General features: G+C 41.0%; 1 protein-coding gene across 1 annotated transcript in view; it reads right to left on the reverse strand.

The window, feature by feature from the left end:
* The window catches only part of FRAS1 (Fraser extracellular matrix complex subunit 1), a 340,675-nt gene that overhangs the window by 17,298 nt on the left and 303,383 nt on the right, over positions 1-19,994 (reverse strand). The window contains exons 57-66 of the mRNA XM_072115515.1: positions 18,126-18,286; positions 15,788-15,935; positions 15,109-15,314; positions 13,456-13,612; positions 13,150-13,350; positions 12,082-12,269; positions 4,754-5,029; positions 4,229-4,461; positions 2,234-2,394; positions 1,772-1,986 (exon numbers count right to left, since the gene is read on the reverse strand). Coding sequence (XP_071971616.1) covers positions 1,772-1,986; positions 2,234-2,394; positions 4,229-4,461; positions 4,754-5,029; positions 12,082-12,269; positions 13,150-13,350; positions 13,456-13,612; positions 15,109-15,314; positions 15,788-15,935; positions 18,126-18,286 — 1,946 coding nt within the window. The remainder of the gene's footprint in view (positions 1-1,771; positions 1,987-2,233; positions 2,395-4,228; positions 4,462-4,753; positions 5,030-12,081; positions 12,270-13,149; positions 13,351-13,455; positions 13,613-15,108; positions 15,315-15,787; positions 15,936-18,125; positions 18,287-19,994) is intronic.

Raw genomic sequence — 19,994 nt, forward strand, 5'->3', positions numbered from 1 at the left:
TTCATCCATCTAATAGTAAGTGAATAGTATAACCTAATGTAAGCAGCTGGTATGTGTCACCAATACATCAGCAGCAGATACAATCATTTGCAAATTGTCCATGACCCATCAGTTCACCCAGGGGCGTAACTACAGTGGAAGCAGCCATAGCAGCTGCTATGGGGCCCACAGCATCAGGGGGCCCCATCATCCAAACTAAAGAATGACAAACTAAAGAATGGAGGATGTACCCCATTATATACATATTATGCTGCACATTGTACAACATAATATGTGTATGACATACATGCAATGTATATATGCTGTATGTGTACAGAATGGCTGATGTGTATATATACTGCATTATCCTCTATATGTGTACTATGTATACTGTAACTCACATGTGAGTATATAAATATGTATATTTTTTAAGGGGGAAGGAGGGCCCCATTCAGAAGTCTGCTATGGGGCCCTGCCTCTCCTAGTTACGCCACTGAGTTCACCAGACTGTATGCTGTTCAACTCATTCAAAAAAGCGAGATTCTAATTCAAAGGTGCGTGGTGGGGGTGTCACAAAACACAGCTGATATTTGGCACACACGACATTTGTATGGTGCACATACCAGCGTAGAGGTTTAGATACCACTGTGTGAGGAGTTATACAAAAGTGTACCTATCCAAGAATCCCTGGATATTAGAGAAGAAAAGCATAGTGAGGTAGTTAGATTATACTAGGCAGCAGGGACATGGAGCCTCTGTAGGGATACTATGGGACCTCCCTTGTTAGGGGGGAGCCAATCACTTGGGGGACTAGGCTCAATGACTAAGATAGGGGTACATCAATGTCTGTAACCAGGGCAATGGCAATGCAGCAAACCCCTCAAGAGAACCCTCCGCAACTGACTCATGGTAACATCCACCCTTTTACCATCACTTTATTTCTATATGCATCAATATTGGCAATACTTGCATATTCCTAAGGGGCCTATTACTTTTTAACCTGACAGTATTAGGACAATGTATGTATTTTGCTGTAAATAACAGTTTGGGCTTTAGTGTCATGTTTGAATAGTACAATTAGTTGGGTGGAGTAGTCCCCCAACTTACGTCACCAATATGGAATGTAGCAGAAGAGCATAAATGGTCCATATAAAATTTTACTTTTAATCATGATTAGATAAAACTAGGAGAACCAATCAGGTATATACAGTGATGTCTACAGTATGTTCCTTCTGGAATAGATATACTAGTTTGGTTTTATTCCCGCATCACGTCACAAGGCCTCTCGTAGGTCATGCTTGATGTCAAGGGAACTGCCTTACAAGGTAGCTAAAAGGGCCATGGTGGTTTTCCTTATCCCATTCTGGAAAACTCTGCATATGTGGCCAGACTAAAATAAATGCAAAACTTCTGACAAAGTCTCATAGTGGGTCAACATATCAAAAAAGTAAAGTTTTTCTTACCCTAAAACACACAAGTCAAAGTTGACCCAAGAAGGAACCATCTGTTTGTTATTTCGTTAATAGTGTGTTCCCGGACGAGATTTAGTGATGATTTAGTGTTGTGTTTGGTGACACTTTTTATTTTAAGTAATTAAAAGTTAAGTTTTATTTGATACCCATCTTACTTCATAGGATTGGTTTATTCTGATGATTATTCTGTATAATAGCCAGGGAACTGGGCTTACACTAGAAGTGCTTGATATTGTTTTGGAACTCTAAGACACAATAATGCCTTTTCTGGAACAAAATAGAAGATGTTTATATAGATACCGTATATACATTTTTATCACCTGGAAATCTGCTGTCACAGCTCCACCACAGACATCAATGAGTTCTGTCATGTCATAATATGCATCAAAAGTCCAAATGCAACTCTTCAGGTTTAGGTGCTTGTACAACTGAACTGTCTTTGGTTCCCTGACATTGGGATCAAACTGGTAAGGGCGATCATAACCTGGACCAACAGCAATGCTGTCATATGTCACCTCATCCAGGAAGCCAGCTTCTGCAAACAAACACAAAATCATAAGAAGCATGCTACATATAATAACTGAATTCTGGAACCTGCATTCTGCAAGCATTTTGGGTATGTATATGCTTCAAAATGCTCTTAATTCAGTCCGATAAATAGAATAATGGTCTCTCCCAACACAGTCTTGATCTAAGAATAGTAAAATAAATCAGGTCTAATACAAGTAGAAGCAAAATACATAATGAAATATGTACACATATAGTATCTTCAAGCACAGTACCTGAAATGCCTTTCAAATCCCGGATGGTGACAAGATTAGAGCATACATGCTGATGGCGATAAACAGACTCGGAAAGCAAGAAGTGAAGGTTATGGAGTGGCATTGTAGAGATAAGTGGCAGCATGCCATCCTGATGTGGAATCTGCACCGAGATATGAATCCTAAAAAATAGTATTTAGTGATGCATTTAATGCACATAGGATAGCCTTGTACAATAATACATGCTTTTCATATGTACAGTACATTAGGGCACATTTCTTTATTCACACACAGCTGACAGTATTTTATTACAGTAATTATGTGATGATACAGTTTTAAAATAATCACATGGTAAACAAGAAGCTTATAAGTCCCCTAAGGCCAAGGAAACAAGAATCGGTATCGCTATGGTTTGGCTGCTGAGGCATAGCTTGTCAGGAGCCATGATTCCATACTAATCTCATCCACATGATGTTAGCACTCACTACAGGTATGCAACATGTCACTTCTGCAGCGGATTCTGGTGAAGGAATCATGGCTGTCAGCCATTTTTAGCAGATGTAGATACTATGCACCTGACCTGTATGTCCACGACCTAAGAGTGCAGTTATTTACTCACACTAGACCATGTATTCGATCAGTGTTACTCTACTTGTGGACATATGCAATACTATTCCACAAACAGACAAAAGACTGCTTAACCACAAACAGGAGAAGGACCTGTTCCAAAATTTGCATCAGCTCACACACCTGTGTTCGCGAACCCATTGAAATACATGGGACCATGAAATAACAACTATCCCATGGCCCAAAAAAATGAGGGTGTGCATGTAGCATGTCATATTCATTAGTGTACTACAACAGTACATGAGTTAAATTTGAGAAAAAGTTGGTGTGTAGAAGTAACATGAAGCTAAATGCACACCGCACCTGAAGCAGATTTTAAACATGAAATTGGTACAAAGAAATAAAAGTCTGCATCGTGTAAATTTTCTAAAATTTTCTCAGCAGATAATTTCACAGAGAAATCTATCGCTTAGTCCACCAAAAATATGCATGCTTACATGTGGTGTGCATGTGGAGAGTCTGGAAGAGTGACTGGAAGGATCTGCTGGGAGCAGTTACTTTAAAGGGAACCTGTCACAAGGGACCTCATTTTCACTAAAGACAGATTGTAAAAGTCCATGACACCTGCAGTGCACATATGCCCCACTGCCTTCTCTAAGCATTTGCATTACAATATAATTGTGTGTTATAACTTACCTTGCACCCTGACAAAACTCTGTGTAGTCCCAGGGGTTGTGCTTCTGTACAGCTCATCCCTCCTGCTCCTTCACAGAGGTCACAGCTGGGTGAGATGACATCAGTGGGAGAGGGAGGAGCTGTACACAAGCACAAAGGTGGGGGCCAAGAGCTGAGCAGTCTGTCTTAAAGGAAACCTACCACTTCTGAAGGTAGGTATGAGATGCAAACACCGGGCACCAGCTCAGGGTGAGCTGGTGCCGGTGCTTAGTCTCGTTAGTGTTAAAACCGCGGTATCGCGGTTTTAACACTTTTTAAACTTTATAGTAGAAACTGCTTCGGCGCTGCGCGCGATCGTGCGCGCGCAACGCCTGCGGCATTTCCAATGTAGGCGCGCGCACGATCGTGCGCACGCAGCGCCGAAGCAGTTTCTGCTAGAAAGTTTAAAAAGTGTTAAAACCGCGATACCGCGGTTTTAACACTAACGAGACTAAGCACCGGCACCAGCTCACCCTGAGCTGGTGCCCGGTGTTTGCATCTCATACCTACCTTCAGAAGTGGTAGGTTTCCTTTAAGTGAAAATGAGGTCTCTGGTGACAGGTTCCCTTTAACTACATGGGTGTTTCTGCATAACCTAGATATTAAAATTCACTATGTTCCTTAGAATGTACCATACTATAGCACTACAATGTTCATTATTAATTTTTATAATAATATTTTGTCTATTTAATCTACTTCCAATGGGACAGTGGAAATCGTCATGGCATGAATTACCTGTTGGGATGCTCTTTATGTTTTACATCAAGGTATTTCAGCGTTGCAATAAAAGATTGAGCCTGGAAGCCTCTTGCAGTGCCGGCCACCACTGGCGTGTGACATATGGCACTGTCAGTTCCTATGGTTACTATATTGCTTCGCAGTGGTGTTCCCACATGTCCAGCCTTATCCACTGCTTTGGCTACACAACGTACATGGAAACGTCTGCTAAAATAAATGCTATCCAGCACCTGGTTAGTAAAAGATGTAAAAACAGATAAAAACTATAAATACAACTTATCTTCTAATAATTACATCTTTTGGACTATAATATGCATCTTGCCATTTTATCAATCTCCTTTTCTTCACTATAAAATGCAGGCACTTTTTAAAAAGATTTTTGAAAGCCTTATGAAAAAAGATATTTGAAAGATATATATTTTCTAGTAAAGCTCGGGAATAATGTTTTTCTTCTGAACCAGTTTCATATCCTTGTATAGGCTGGCTGTGCTTTTATTCTTAACATCAACAACATGTACTCACCATGTGATTGACACCAGTGAAAGGGGTGGAATCAGTTATTGTTTCAAAGGGAGATCTTGCCCCGTTAGAATCAGTAGGTGCTGCCACTTCCCAGTTAAACATTATAGTGGACTGGTTAATACCAGCCTCCTCACACCGTTCCTTCATTATAGAGTATTTTGGAAAGTGTGGGTCACAAGGAGTGACACAAATAAGTGGGTATCCAGGAGATGGAGATTTCTTTGCACCTTCTTTGGTAACCTCATCTACATGGTCATAGTCGGCAAGAGATACAACCTAAAAGTAACAAATCGTTATTAGAAATGATGCTAAGAAAACAGTGCCACCTTTATTATGGGAAATATGCAAATATCCTTTCAAGGATGGATAAAGAAAACATTAACTCTTTAGTTACCTTGTAAACCATCCCCCTTAATGTCAAACATGACTTTCCGGAAGTCTAATACATGATGTGGGATTGATCATGTCTTTACAGCCTTTACTGACAAAATTGAGATATGCATAATGAAAAATGGTGCCTTTCAAATTTATCAGGATTATTATTTCATGAGGGTATTGAATTCTGAAGGTATGCAATATATGCATTAGACAGCATCACACAGCATTTTAAAGCACATTCATTTTAATTACTTCACTTACAATTTACAACTCTGTAATAGAATAAGACTTTCTAGGAACTGTAGTTAGTCATACAATAATTTGTCCTCAAATAATAAAAACATTGGGGCAAATATACGTACCGCGATCCCCGATCCAGACGGTCCAACGAAGATGGTGTCCAGCAAAATAGCTCGTGTGCCCGAGTTCGTGCATCCATCGCTTCCCTGCCGAGGTCCGCCGGAGTTCACCTTGTTCTTCCTGGTGCTCGTAAGTGCGTGGTTTGCGACCAGGCCCGGCGCCAGCACCCGGGCAAGTGCCAGGGCCCCGGGGAGCCCCCGGATCAATTGTACCAGTGTCGCTATATGACACTGGTACAAATGATCACTATCCGGATCAATTACTTTTCTGCTTCTATGCTGCGCTCGTCGGGAGTGTATTCCGCAGGGATAGGGGGGCTCAGTGTATTCTGCAGGGGGAGGGGGGCCAGTGTATTCCGCAGGCGGGGGGAGGGGGGAGGGTCAGTGTATTCCACAGGGGGAGGGGGGGTCAGTGTCTACGAAGGGGGGGCAGCGTGGCCACTGGAGGGTAGCCCACAAAGGGGCCCGCTAAGGCTCTGACTCCCAGGGGCCCACTAAAACCTGGAGCCTGCCCTGCTTGCGACACAATTTGAAATGTTAAATCCTGCGCGTAGTCTGAATCCGACGGGTTTTCCGACGGCCCTCCCACCGGCTTCTGTCATGTGCAAGCCAGCCCCGATGCGCCAAAATCTGATCGCGTGCGCAAAATCGCCTGTTAAATGCGGAGCAACACAAAAAAACGCCGGGAAGCACAACGAAAATGCGCTCTGCAGACCCTAAGTAAATGAGCCCTATTGTGCAAACAAAATATAAACTGTTAACACCGGGTCATATAAAATCTACCTGCAGAATAAAGCTGGGGTCCTGTATAATCATAATCAATAATAGCTTACATTCTAATGTCTACTAATCTCTGGCACTTGTAGACTTATTAATGAAACAGTTCATCCTATAATATAGGTATTTAAACAGGTAAAATAGAAAAACTATAAAATACTACATAATCTATAATCTTTCTGTATGCTCATATAAATATATAAGCTCACACATATATAGCAATAAAAATCTGTGTATTAGCATTATCATGTCTGCTTTTCAAAGAAGGGTGGATAGAATTGAAAGAATGATTACATTTAATTTTTTTTTACCTGGTATAGTCAAAAGTATTCAAAATAGTGTGTGTTAATAGTTTTAGGGACATACATAGGACAATTTACTAAAAATGGTTTCTCACATGCTGTTAGACTAAAAATTACCCTGCCGTACAAAAATGTCAAGATAAGTAAACAATAACATATACTTTCACAAACCTAGCATGTTTTATAAATTCCCCTTTCAGAGCTTTGACATAAATATTTATATGTTTGCTTTTGCCACAAGAAACTGGATGGGATTGGCAAGCCCACCATGCTCTATTCCAACTAAAGGTGACTTGGAGACTCTCCTAGCCAAACTTGGAATATGATATACATATCATATGATATACATATCATATCTGTGACAAGATATACATCATGTGGGCATTAGAGTGGTAGAGATAGAAGAGTCACAGGAACTCATAGCGGAACACCACCATGTAATCCAGGCCCACTTCGTTCAACTCTCTGACATCCTGACACACATTGACGCCACAGGCGAAACAATAATCGCATAAGGGGCCTGAGTGAAGAAGTGGAACTGCCTCAGCTGGAAAAATGGGCCCAAGGCTTTTTTACATCTATTCTCCCTGACACTAAAGATAGTCCAATTAAAATTGACCGCAAACATAGCATAGGGCATTGGGTCCCAAGCCTAGGGATGGTTCCAGACATCGAGATATTATTTGTCGCATTCACTTTTTTAAGGATAAAGATGCAATTTTGAGAGCAGCCAGAGCCGCGGAGCCGTTATCTTACAAAGGTCGACCGTTAGTAATACTGCCTGACCTGGCGAGACGCACATTACAGCTGCGGAAACATAAAATCGCTGCTGAGCCTTCTCCATGAGAAAGACATTACTTACAAATGGGGATACCCGTTTCAAATGATTGCCTGCCTCAGAAGTCTGCAATTTTCCGTTCACTGGGGGACCTCCCACAATTCTTGGGAACCCAAGAGTTAATCTACCCGACTGGCCCACTATTCCCAGTCTAACCCCCACCCCGCATCTCCACACTGCAAAGGCTGGTGGAGTTTGCGGATGGCTCGCAGATCATCATGGGCAGAGACTTCAACCTTTCCTTTCATCCTTCACTAGACTCCACAACGGGTAAGTCCGCCATTCCACTAGGCCAGTTGAATAGACTAAGGAGATCGCTGAGAGAAATGCATCTGATTGATGTATGGAGAATCCCACACCCACACGAGAAGGACTATTCATATCACTCCCTGGCACACAATAGTTATCACAGACTAGGCCATCTGTTTCTCTCCCATCACCTTACTGACCTAACACCTAAATGCTCCATAGAAATTTTTTTATGGTCTGACCATGCGGCAGTAATCAAGACGCATTAACGCACAAACCTACTGAATGACTCACTTTGTGTCACAGACATTAAAAACGCTATTCAGAGATTTCTTACAGATTACACTATCCAATGCCTCCTTGCTATGGGAAACGTTAAAAGGTAATATAAGGGGGGTCGTGATGTCCCATGGCTCGCGTCTTAAAAAGGCTCACACACTCAAACTCAAAACGTCATTAGCCGAGTTAGAGCGACTTGAATCCAACAATAAATCCTCCCCATCTGACCCCATCAAGGCAGAACTATCCGCCGTGAGACAAAGATTTAGCGATTCTAGATCAGAAAACCCAATGCGCGCTTAATAGGTTACGAAAAAGTTATTACGAATATGGAGACAAATGTGGTTCATGGCATGCAAGGGCACTACACCAAAAAGCTCCGTGCACACATATTCTCTCAATCACCTCCACAAATAAATGGATAATCCACTCGCCGCAGGGATGAGTTCCGAAAATTCTATGAACGCCTGTATAATTTAGACCATAATACACATCAACTGCCACGGCCCAATTCCACAAAAACGAGGAATACTCAGATAAACATGGGCCTATGCCCATAACACAGGAGAGCTCTGAGTCCCTGGATCGAGACTTCACAGAACATGAGATAAAAAGAGTCATCAAAGATCTAAAACCCGGAAAGATTCCATGTCCAGATGGCTTTACAGCTCGATTCTTCAAAATGTTTGGAGAGGACATCATACCTATATTTTTGCAGGTGTTCAATGCAGCAGCAAATGGCACTCCCTTCATGACTCAATCCCTACAAGCAAATATCACGGTCTTACCTAAACCGGGGAAATCTCTGTCTACATGCGGGGACTTTAGACCTATATCCCTGGTAAATGTGGACACAAAATTGTTTGCAAAAATGTTGGCCCTCCGCCTTCAACCTCATATCCCAAATCTTGTACATCTAGACCAGGTGGGCTTCGTGCAAGAAGGGAGGCCAAAGATAATACGGCGAAAACCATTTCCCTAAAGGAGAGAGCGCGTTTAAACGGCAGTAAGCGATGCCTTCTCACAGTAGATGCGGATAAGGCTTTTGATAGGGTGTGATGGGAATTTTTGGTGGCAGTTCTTAGAAAAATCAGTCTAGGATCAGTCTAGTGCCATTTTGGCACTCTATCGTGACCCGACAGCTCTAGTCCGAGTTCATGGCACACTATCAGACCCACTTTGTATTACGAATGGAACAAGACAGGGTTGCCCCTTGTCCCTTTTCTTTATTTGCTAGCAATGGAACCCTTGGCAAACGCACTGTGATCAAACTCTGACATCCGCGGCCTCCTAGTGGGCTACAAACATTGCAAATTATCTCTGTTTGCAGATGATTTACTGTTTTACATCACATCCCCGAATACGCCTTACCTGCAATACTTAAGGAGTTTAGCTCTTATGGAGGGGTGAGCAATTTTAAGGTCAACACACACAAATCAGAACTCTTTAATGTCACTCTCCCCGCAATCGACCAAGCGTGGCTCCAAGCGACCTTCCCCTTCAAGTGGGCAACTGAATCCATACATTACTTAGGAACACATATCCCTGCTAACACCACCTCACTTTTGACCTTAACTACAAACCCATGCTCCGGACTTTTGAAGGGGACCTAGAGAAATGGGCGGAACTTCCCTTGTCGTGGTTCGGTAGGATAAATGTCCTCAAGATGGATGTGCTTCATCGCCTCCTATATCTTTTCCAAACCATACCTATCCCTCTTCCTAAGTCATACTTCAATAGGCTGCAATGCATGACTCAGAACTTTGTTTTCCGTAGCTCCAAACCCCCGCATTAAACATGTGACCCTTGTACTACATAAGTTTGACGGAGGAACAAGACTTCCCAACTTTTTTAGCTATTACAAGGCGACAATTGCCACCTACATTTTAGACATCTTCACAAACATTCCTCGAAACTCTTCGTGGAGATGGAACTGGACCACAACCCTGCATAGGCACTGGGAGCATTCTGGTGGCCTTCGCTACCACCTAACGCACACCTCTCACCTCTTCTAACACTCCTTCTAACCTCATAGCGGAAATTTGCATGCACCTCGGGGCTGATAAAAATTCTGGACCAATTCACCTCGCTGATCGGTAATCTGGCCATTGCGGGACTCACATTGCCATATGCAAACTCTTCACATCTACCCAGACTGAGGGACATCATTACAGACATGGGAATTCGGCCGATGGGACAACCTTACTTGGCGTCCCATCCTCTCCTATACTTCCAAATCCGTGACTATATTTCCTCATTGGGAAAAGTGGAGCGTTTATTGACCAATTCCTCATTTGAGGACCTCTGTCTATCCTCTTCTGCACCTTCTCATGGGATCTCCTTGGTCTATTCCATATTGACACGGGTGGATATGACGGACACCTGTCCAGTTTGTGCATGTGCCTGGGAAAGGGAACTCAATAAATCATTTACCCCTGCGTAATGGCAAAACGCACTGAATTTGACACGCAAATCATCAATTTCTTGTCACCTGCAGGACTTAAATTTAAAAATCCTGACCCAATGGTACAGGACCCCAGTGAAATTGCACAGGATGTTCCCATCTGTCCCAGACACTTGCTGGCGATACTTCCATAAAGTTTGATGTTGAACCATAAATATTTATATGTTTGAAGATAATTTTTTTAGATGTGTTATCCATGGCCTACTTCCCATCTAAAATAAACTTTTAAAATTATGCTAAATTATGCTGGGGGTGGTTACAGAGCCTCTTAGTGCTGCAGATTCAATGAGACTGTTACAATGAGAAGAACATATCTCGTCCAACTCCTCACTCTCTCCACCATCCCTCTGCCTGTGTAATCCAGCAGCAACAAGAAAAGCAGGGGGAGGGGAGACCAATTCAACTCACTGAAACAGCCGAAAGTAAAGCAAGAAAGGGGCTTTGGGAACACCCTCCAGAGCCCTTCAGGCTCATTAGCATAATCATAAAAGTTGATTTTAATAGAAAGGAATGAATGAAGGAATGACATAAACAACAAATAAAAGAAGATTTCCACAGTTACAGTGCCTGGATCTATGAGTAAGGCTCATGGATGAGTCCTGTTCATACATGACATATGTCAGCTGTATTACACAGCTAACACCTGCCAGGAACTGCCACGGTTGGTGCTGGCACCGATTGTGCCACTTAACTTATTAAGTGCTGTGGTGTAACTCAACTGCAGCAGCTAACAGGTCTGCTGCTGGGCACCACTATCTGTAAATTATGGTCAGCAACCTCCATGATGTCATCTGTGGGTGCTGATCGGGAAAATGACAGCTGAAAGCCTATTAAAGTATTTCTAGATTACAGTCTGTCTGACATATACTGCTTCTAGATTACAGTCTATCTACAATATACTGCAATGCAGTTGTATCTGAGTGATCAGATCAACTAGGGTTTATAGTAACAGTCCGTAAAATAATAAATAGTTGACTAAAATAATAATTAGTAAAACATATTAGGTGTCGGTGGGTCCCAAAATGTCTATTAAAAATTATAAAAATAATTATTTCTGGAGATGAACCCCACTTAACTGTCCAAATCAACCCTTTTTTGCCTACATTAAAAATTGGGATAAAAAGTGATCCAAAAGTCATACAGTTTTCAATATGGCATCAATGAAAACGTCATCCCAACAATGGGGCACAATTACTTACCCGTCGCGATCCCGCTTTGTGTTGTCCGACGAAGATTCGTGTCCGGCGCGATTCACTAAGATCGTGAGTCTGAGTTCCTTCAAATGTCGCTGCTGCGCCGAGGTCCACCGGAGTTCACCATCTTCTTCCTAGTGTATGTGAGTGCTGATCTTGCGACACAATTCATTTTTTAAATTCCGCAGTCTTTCCAAATCCGTCGATTGTCTGACGGCCACGCCCCGCGATTTCTGTCGTGTGAAAGCCGGCGCCGATGCGCCAAAATCTGATCGCGCGCGTCAAAATCCCATGGCAACTCACCGCAAAACATAAATATTCAGGAAACCCAACGAAAGTGCGACTTTCGGACCCTTAGTAAATGAGCCTCAATGTCTTAAAGTGGTTAACTGCCGTTTCGGATTATAAACTCTCTCTAAGACAATTAAAATTGACCAAAAATCCATATGGTAAAAGTAGTAAAACATAATATAAATTATTATAACTTACTATAGGTGGTGATGGTAATATTAGGCTTCCTGCTGCCTCCTGGTCTAGAATAGTCACTGTTGCAGTAGTTATATCTCCAAGAACAGCTTCAACAGGATCATCAGGTCCGAGAACTAGTGATAAGGATTCATGCCACTCTCTATCCTCATTTGAAAGAATTTCCACCTTGAAAAAGATGTGATCAACTCCTACAAATATCAATCGATGAAATCAGAATTGTTGAGAGAAAAAAGAGAACCTAAGTGTGTGATTTTATATTTGTGTCTGTCTATTACTTTGTGTGTGTTCCTGCTTAAAACTGCAATAGGCACTTAAAGATTAAGGAGCTCTCTAGGTATATAAAATTAAAATTGATGGCTGGGGGGCTTACAAAAGAATAAAGTGCATATACTTTTCTACTCTTTCATTGCTTTCGTTCACCCTTGGCATAATATGCTTAGATTATCAGGGTCCAGAGTTTATCTACACTTTCTTTAGCTTCTAAACATACAATAGTATGTAAAACATAGAAAAAGAGAGAGGAGACAGTTCAAAGATGATGAGATCCATGAGATGGATATAAAACACAATGACACTTGGTTATAACACACACTGTCAGCTCTGCTACATGCCTCCGCCCCCTGTAGCTTGTAGAGTAAGTCTATGCACACCGCTGATTGCCAGCAATAAGTGTTTGTGGGTTAGCTCATCTTGTAATGAGGGGGGGCAGAGAGCACACTGCAATGTGCATACAATAGAAGCTATTCATGAGAAGAATCTGCCCTGACCAACCATAGAAGATTTATGGTCAGATCCAAGGGCAACCAAAATTGTATACACCAGGACTGATAGACACAGGTTGCAATTTTATCTGTGAATTGCTTTATTTTTGATAATAACAGTGAATTAGAGAATGTGTTATTTTGTTATCCTGAGCATAAGAATCTTGTCTTTGTGGGAAGAGTTTGGAAACCTCTTTATGTATACTACATTACTTACGTAATTTAAGAAAAATGTGTAAAATAATAAAACAGTACAAATATATACAAACATAGACTAGATATTTTCCATTATCTAAAAATTACTTACCTGGACTAAACTTAAGAACTCTGCTTTTTGGATAATAGTCAACTCCCGATTGTGCGGATCCATCTCGTGTACTACAACGGACCTTTGATGTCCTATTTTGATCTCCTCTTCTTATTACTTTTATGTTTAAAATAGCTACTCCATCTAGTTCCTGAGGCTCTCTTATTTGATAAGTAGACTCTTCAAATTCAATAGTTGGTGCTGTGGAGGGAGGAGGAATCATATTCAATACCAAACCTTTACAATGCAATACTTCATACTCACGTTTAATTGAGGTTGATGGCTCATGAAAATGGAAACACTTACCATCCTCATCATTTGAAATGGAAATGGTTGCCATATCTATTTTCCCAATTCTAGCTCCACTCCAGTGATTGCCGAGAGGATTGCTTAGGTAGATCTTAAACTGCTCTTCTGGTTCGAAAACAGAATCATCGTTGATGAAGATTGTGCAGTTTTTCAACTGTATTGGGAGAGAAGTAATATTTAAGGATCATGTATATAAAATAAACACATAAAAAAACTTGCTCTGATTGGTTGCCATCAGACACTTCTGATGAATTCCCCATAGACTAAGTGACCGCCAGAGATAGTCAGAGACAGTTGGAGAAAGTCAGACAGTTAGCGACAATTGGAAGAAGACAATGTCAGAGACACTTGGAGAAAGTCAAGACAGTCAGTGACGATTAGAGACAGACAGTCGCAGTCCGAGACGGAGACAGTCCGAGAAAGTCAGAATCAGAGGCAGACAGTCACAGTCAGAGAAAGTCAGGGACAGTTCAAGACAGACAGTGTCAGAGACAGTCAAAGACAGAGATAGTCTTAGAAAGTCAGAATCAGCCATAGTCTTAGAAAGTCAGAGACAGAAACGTTCAGAGACAGTCAGAGAGAGAGAGATACAAAAACCCTTACTCGGCTTATTCTTGAGTCTATAAAAAAAATGAACACTGTATACGGGGGCAGAGGCTGGCTGTATACTAAGAGCAGGGGCTGACATACTGTATACTGGGGGGCAGGGGCTGGCTGTATACTAAGAGCAGGGGCTAGCAGGCTATATACTGGGGGCCGGGGCTGGCTGCATACGGGGGAGCAGAGGTTGGCAGGCTATATACTTGGGTGTATGGGCTGTCAGGCTATATACTGGGGGACATGGGCTGGTCAGCTTTATACTGACTGGAGGCTATGACCAATGCATTTCCCACCCTCGGTTTATATTCGAGTCAATAGGTTTTCCAAGTTGTTTGTGTTAAAGTTAGGTACCTCAGCTTATACCCGTGTCGGCTTATACTGGAGTTTATACGGTAAAATATTTTTCGTTAACCTATTCTATTTTGTTATAGCTAAGAGCAGTTATTCACCATCCTGGGCAAAGCTGGCAGTTACAGTTATTTTGCAATACAAACAGTGGATGATGACTTCAGGAGTCTAAGGCAAAGCTTAAACTTCACCACATTCACCTGTTGCATATATTATCGATAATAGTTTTACCCATGCATTTTCTGCAGATCTCAGATATGCATTACAAAGGGTGAAATCTGCAATGGGAATTTACTTATGCGTATTCTGTTGTTGAAATGCTGTGAATTTCCACTGCCAATTTAGGCTTTTGAAATGGATATGGTAAAATCTGCAGCAAGTGCTCAGTCTGATTTCCTTGCAGAATTTCTGTTCATATAGATAAGTTTTTAAAAAAAAGCATATGCATTGTATTATTTAGATTGCAGCTGATATATCATTCTGAATACACACAGAATATCCAGAGGTAGATTTGTCCATAAAGAAACCCAAGCAGTTGGGTCCCAAAAAATGAGGAAAGCGTACTGTTATTTTCTGTGCTTAAAACTATTCTTCACAGAACAGAGACAGTTTAAAGCCGAGACAGACTCCCTGCTTTGAGCAGGCCAAAAGCTATCGCCTTTTAACATTCTTTACATGAACAAAACTTATAAAGAAACATACTTTTTCCCCTTTCGAAAATATAACCCGGGAATCATCAGAGTTTCTTCTTTCTTCAAAGTCATCCATCACTTGAGCAGATTGTGACTGAGTATAACAACGTACTGAAGACTCATAACTTAAATCTCCAGTACGTATGACAGGAACATGGAGCAATCCATCCTTCTCTTTTACAGTAAATATGTCTTTACCAAACTGCATGCTGGGAACTAGAATAAAACAAAAGAAATATTCAACAGTAAAATATCTCAAAAGAACAGAAGATGACATAAAATGAAATGTTTTACTATGTATTTTAGAAGAATTTGCCTACACTGAACAGACAGTGTGTTCTAGAGCTGTCTACATGGACTGGGACTTTTCCCCCATAAATTCAAGTCAGTTTCCCTATGCATACCCAAGGAGGATATACGTGAGGATATTGTACGTAAGAGACTGAAGGATAAATGTGGACAAAAAAAAGCTACAAATCTACAACATATTATTGTTATTAGTTGTTAAAGTTTTGTATTTAGAATGTCATTTCTTTTGACAGACAATCACATCATTTTGTATACATAGGTGATGAGACCAACAAAATATGCAACAATTTGAAAGTCAGAGAAGGGTCAGGGCCAGGTGAGGTTATAGAAGTATTATCTATACAATAGATATGTTATGTATAACACAAATCTGATCTTACCATCCTGATAGGTATCATTGATGGAGACTGTTGCCTGATATGGCTTTGCGAGTTCAGCCCCTTGTGCAGAGCTGAGGAACACCACAAATGTTTCCAATCCCTCAATAACTGGGTGCTGTGTATCATCAAGTATAGAAAGGGTACAATGCTGCAAAAATACAAACAATACATTAACTCATACCTGCTACAGTGTATATATATATATATATATATATATATATATACGTGTGTGTGTGTGTGTGTGTGTGAACTTGAGTAATCTATTAACAAACGTATAAATATACTAGGAATAAAACAAAGAGCAGGATGCTGAACTTTCGTCAGACTTTGCACTTTTTTCAGGGATTACATGGCTCTGACATGTATTTAACAGGTCTCTGCAATGGGATTGTGTCCCACGCAATTGTTTTTTGGCGCAGCCACGCTGGCTTCCACGCAACAGAAATTGGTGGGTTGTGCCAACGGACCATTCCACTGATTCGGACTGAGCGCGGGATTTAATTTTCAAATTGTATCGCGAGCCAATGCACTTACATGCACCACGAAAAATAAGTTGAACTCCGTCAGATCTGAGCTGGTAAGCGACACATGCAGGATATCGGGCGCATAATCTTAGTGAATCGTGACACAGTGCATTATCGTCGGACAATGCACTTTCTGTGAACTTCGTGGACAGGTAAGTAATAAGTTCCAGTGTCTAAGGGTCCATTCACACGCGGTATGCCTGCCGTGTAGGCATACCGCCGTGTGCTGGAGAAAAGGAGGAGGTGGCCCCTCCTCCTTCCATAGAGAACAACAGCGCATGCTCTATCTTTTTGCGGTATGCGGCCCGGATCGTTGCCACACATGTGTGGTACCGTATCTGTGCCGTGCCGCTATTGCCTTCTGTGGGGACGTACATGCGGCCACAAATTTGCGGCCGCATGTACGTCCCCGCAGACGGCCACGTGAATGTGCCCTAAAGCAGAATGAGCTGTAAATACAGCGCAGGTGACAATGACAGCTGTCCTATACAGATGATATCAAGGCCCTGGGGGATCACCCTCATATACAGTATGTATCAGTGTTAGAATTCAGTAAGGGATCCCATCCAGCAATGTGTGTGTGTGAAGAAGGAAGGATTTTAAACCAGGAGATAGGAAGAAGAAGGGAAGTGCCTATGTACAATTGTTTCCAGATGGGTTCTAGATTTTGTCTGTAACTTTCCGCTCTTAGGTAAAGTTAGTCCCATTCTACACTTGCGAGTGTGATGCGATGAACTGCAAACCGGGACTGAACTGACATGCTGAGTTCGGTCCCAGTTTGCAGCATTCGGGCCGAGAGATCCCGGCAGCACACGTTGCAAGTGTGATTTGAGTTTATCGCATCACATTCACAAGTGTAGAACGGGGCTTAGTCATTGGGAATTTATCTCTTGCTTCATGGTAGTTTATTCATATTAATTTATTTAAACACTAGAAGATGAGAAGTAGAACATTTTATTCCATTAATAGATGAGCATATCAGATATGGTAATCAACTGTGCAAGTTCTATGCCATTATACATAATAAATCTGCATTGAAATCTGCGGTGTGAAGTACACTTTTATATATATATCTGATATATATCAATATTAATATAAATGAAGCTATTCATAAACAGCATTAATCCCAAATTAAAATGCACAAATAGAGATCTAGTAATTTAATATTAATAGGCTCAATATTTTCTCTTCTGTATCTTAACTGTAATAATGAGGAGGATTATGGACAGATTAATGAAGGCTGGCATGGCATTATAAAGTGAAGACGGTCTCTAGAGGTCTTCTGAAATTTTCTAATAAGATGAAGTTTTACTAGGTGGATAATGATTTATAGCAGATATACAAACTGGATGTTCACTCCTTCACATTAAGCCTAATAGTACCTCCTTCTCTAGATTGTTCTCATTCCTTTTCTTAATAATTGTTCCATTTTCTTGGAAAAGTGTGCACATCCATGTGAGTGAGTGATCAGCCATATATAGACTGAAATACTATGTAAACAATGATACATAATTTTTTACAAAAAATTTTTACTATTAAAATAGTTTTTTTTAGCTATGTGTTAAAGAGTTTTTAAAGTAACATTACCATAGGGTACATATAAGATAGTAGATCTTTAGCAAAATAGTGTGACAGTTCCAATGTCTCTAAAGGCAATTTTGCTGTTTTGGAGATGGAGTGTCACGCACTGGATCACACACTACCATTGTAGTAATTTTGACTTTAGCGTGTTAGGACTTAATATACTGTAATACCATAAGTTACATTAAATATTTTTCAACTTAGACATATTTTGTGTTGGTGTTAGTACTTACTTCTACTGTTTTTCCAGGTCTAAATTCTATTTTTTTGGAGCTAGGGATATAGTCAATTCCTGGTGTGGCAGAAGGTGGTTCTGAAGGGCGAGTGGCACACCACACAGATGTTGGCACAGAGAGATCTGGTCCACTTCGCATCACTGGTATGTCAATCAAACCTGTTGGCAGCAGAATATATTAGGGCATGGACAAAACCTAGTCAGTTAAAGAAAATAATACAACAGAAAGATACAGTCATTTAACAATATGTTACATTGGTATTAAAATGTCAGCGCTTGATCCATTGTGCTATATACATTTGGTAGATCATATTAGCTATTATAGGGGTTTCTGTCATTTTGCTAAATAAAATTGCGTAGCATAGCAGCTTCAACCCCTTAACGCTCTGCGCCGTAGCTCTACGGCGCAGAGGTATAAGGGGTGTATGAAGAGGGCTCACGGGCCTCTTCATACAAAGGTGGGGGTTTTAGCATTTTGCAGAAAACCCCCACCGCTAATAACCGCGGTCGGTGCACCGATCGCGGCTATTAACCCTCTCAACGCCGCCGGCAAAGTCGCCGGCGGCGTTTAAAAGACGGCGGCGCGCGGGCGCCGCCATCTTTATTACGATCGCCGTGCCCCCGAACGTAATCGGGGGGCGGCGATCGGTTACCATGGTAGCCTCGGGTCTTCTTTTGACACGAGGCTACATGACCTGCAAAAATGCCATATATTGCAATACAGAAGTATTGCAGTATATGGTAGGAGCGATCTGACCATCTAGGGTTAATGTACCCTAGATGGTCTAAAAAATAGTGGAAAAAAAAAGAAAAAAAAAGTTTAAAAAATAAAAAAAATTAATAAAATATTAAAAGTTCAAATCACCCCCCCTTTCCCTAGAACAGATATAAAACATAATAAACAGTAAAAATCACAAACATATTAGGTATCGCCGCGTCCCAAAATGCCCGATCTATCAAAATATAAAAACGGTTACGGGCGGCGGTGACCTCCGAGGTGGGAAATGGCGCCCAAATGTCCGAAATGCGACTTTTACACCTTTTTACATAACATAAAAAATGAAATAAAAAATTATCAAAATGTCGCACAGACATTTTGATGGTAGCAATGAAAACGTCGCCTAATTTCACAAAAAATGACCCCTCACACCATCTCCGTGCGCCAAAGTATGAAAAAGTTATTAGCGTCAGAAGATGGCAAAAAAATGTTTTTTCTTTTTTGTACACATTCGTTTAATTTTTGAAAATGTATTAAAACACAATAAAACCTATATAAATCACCGCGCTCGCACCGAACTAAAGAATAAAGTAGGCGTGTTATTTGGAGCGAAGAGTGAAAGTCGTAAAAACTGAGCCCACAAGAACGTGACGTACGTGCGGGTTTTTTTTCAATTTTTCCACATTTGGATTTTTTTTCAGCTTCGCAGTACACGGCATGTTAAAATAAATAACATTACGGGAAAGTAAAATTTGTTACGCACAAAATAAGACCTCACACAGGTCTGTACACGTAAAAATGAAAAAGTAATGGATTTTTGAAGTTGGAGAGCGAGAAATGAGCCGAAAAACCCCGCGTCCTTAAGGGGTTAACTTTGCAAGCAATAATAATAACATATAATAATGGTTGGTTTTGTTCATAGTTATGCTCTTATTAAATAAAATGTGTATAGTTATGTCTAACAATATCATGCCGGTCTCCTGGCATAGAAAAAACCCACAAACCTTATTCGACACAAAGAGTTTTTTCACTGCCCTTGTCATTTTCTTAAAAGGGTTGTAAAGCAGTTGTGGATTTATCAACATTAAAGGAAATCTACCTTCAAAATCAACCATGATAAACCTCATAGAGCCAGGCACTGTGACTTCT

The sequence above is a fragment of the Engystomops pustulosus genome, chromosome 1 (genome assembly GCF_040894005.1).
Source record: "Engystomops pustulosus chromosome 1, aEngPut4.maternal, whole genome shotgun sequence".
In the NCBI taxonomy this organism is placed as follows: Eukaryota; Metazoa; Chordata; class Amphibia; order Anura; family Leptodactylidae; genus Engystomops; species Engystomops pustulosus.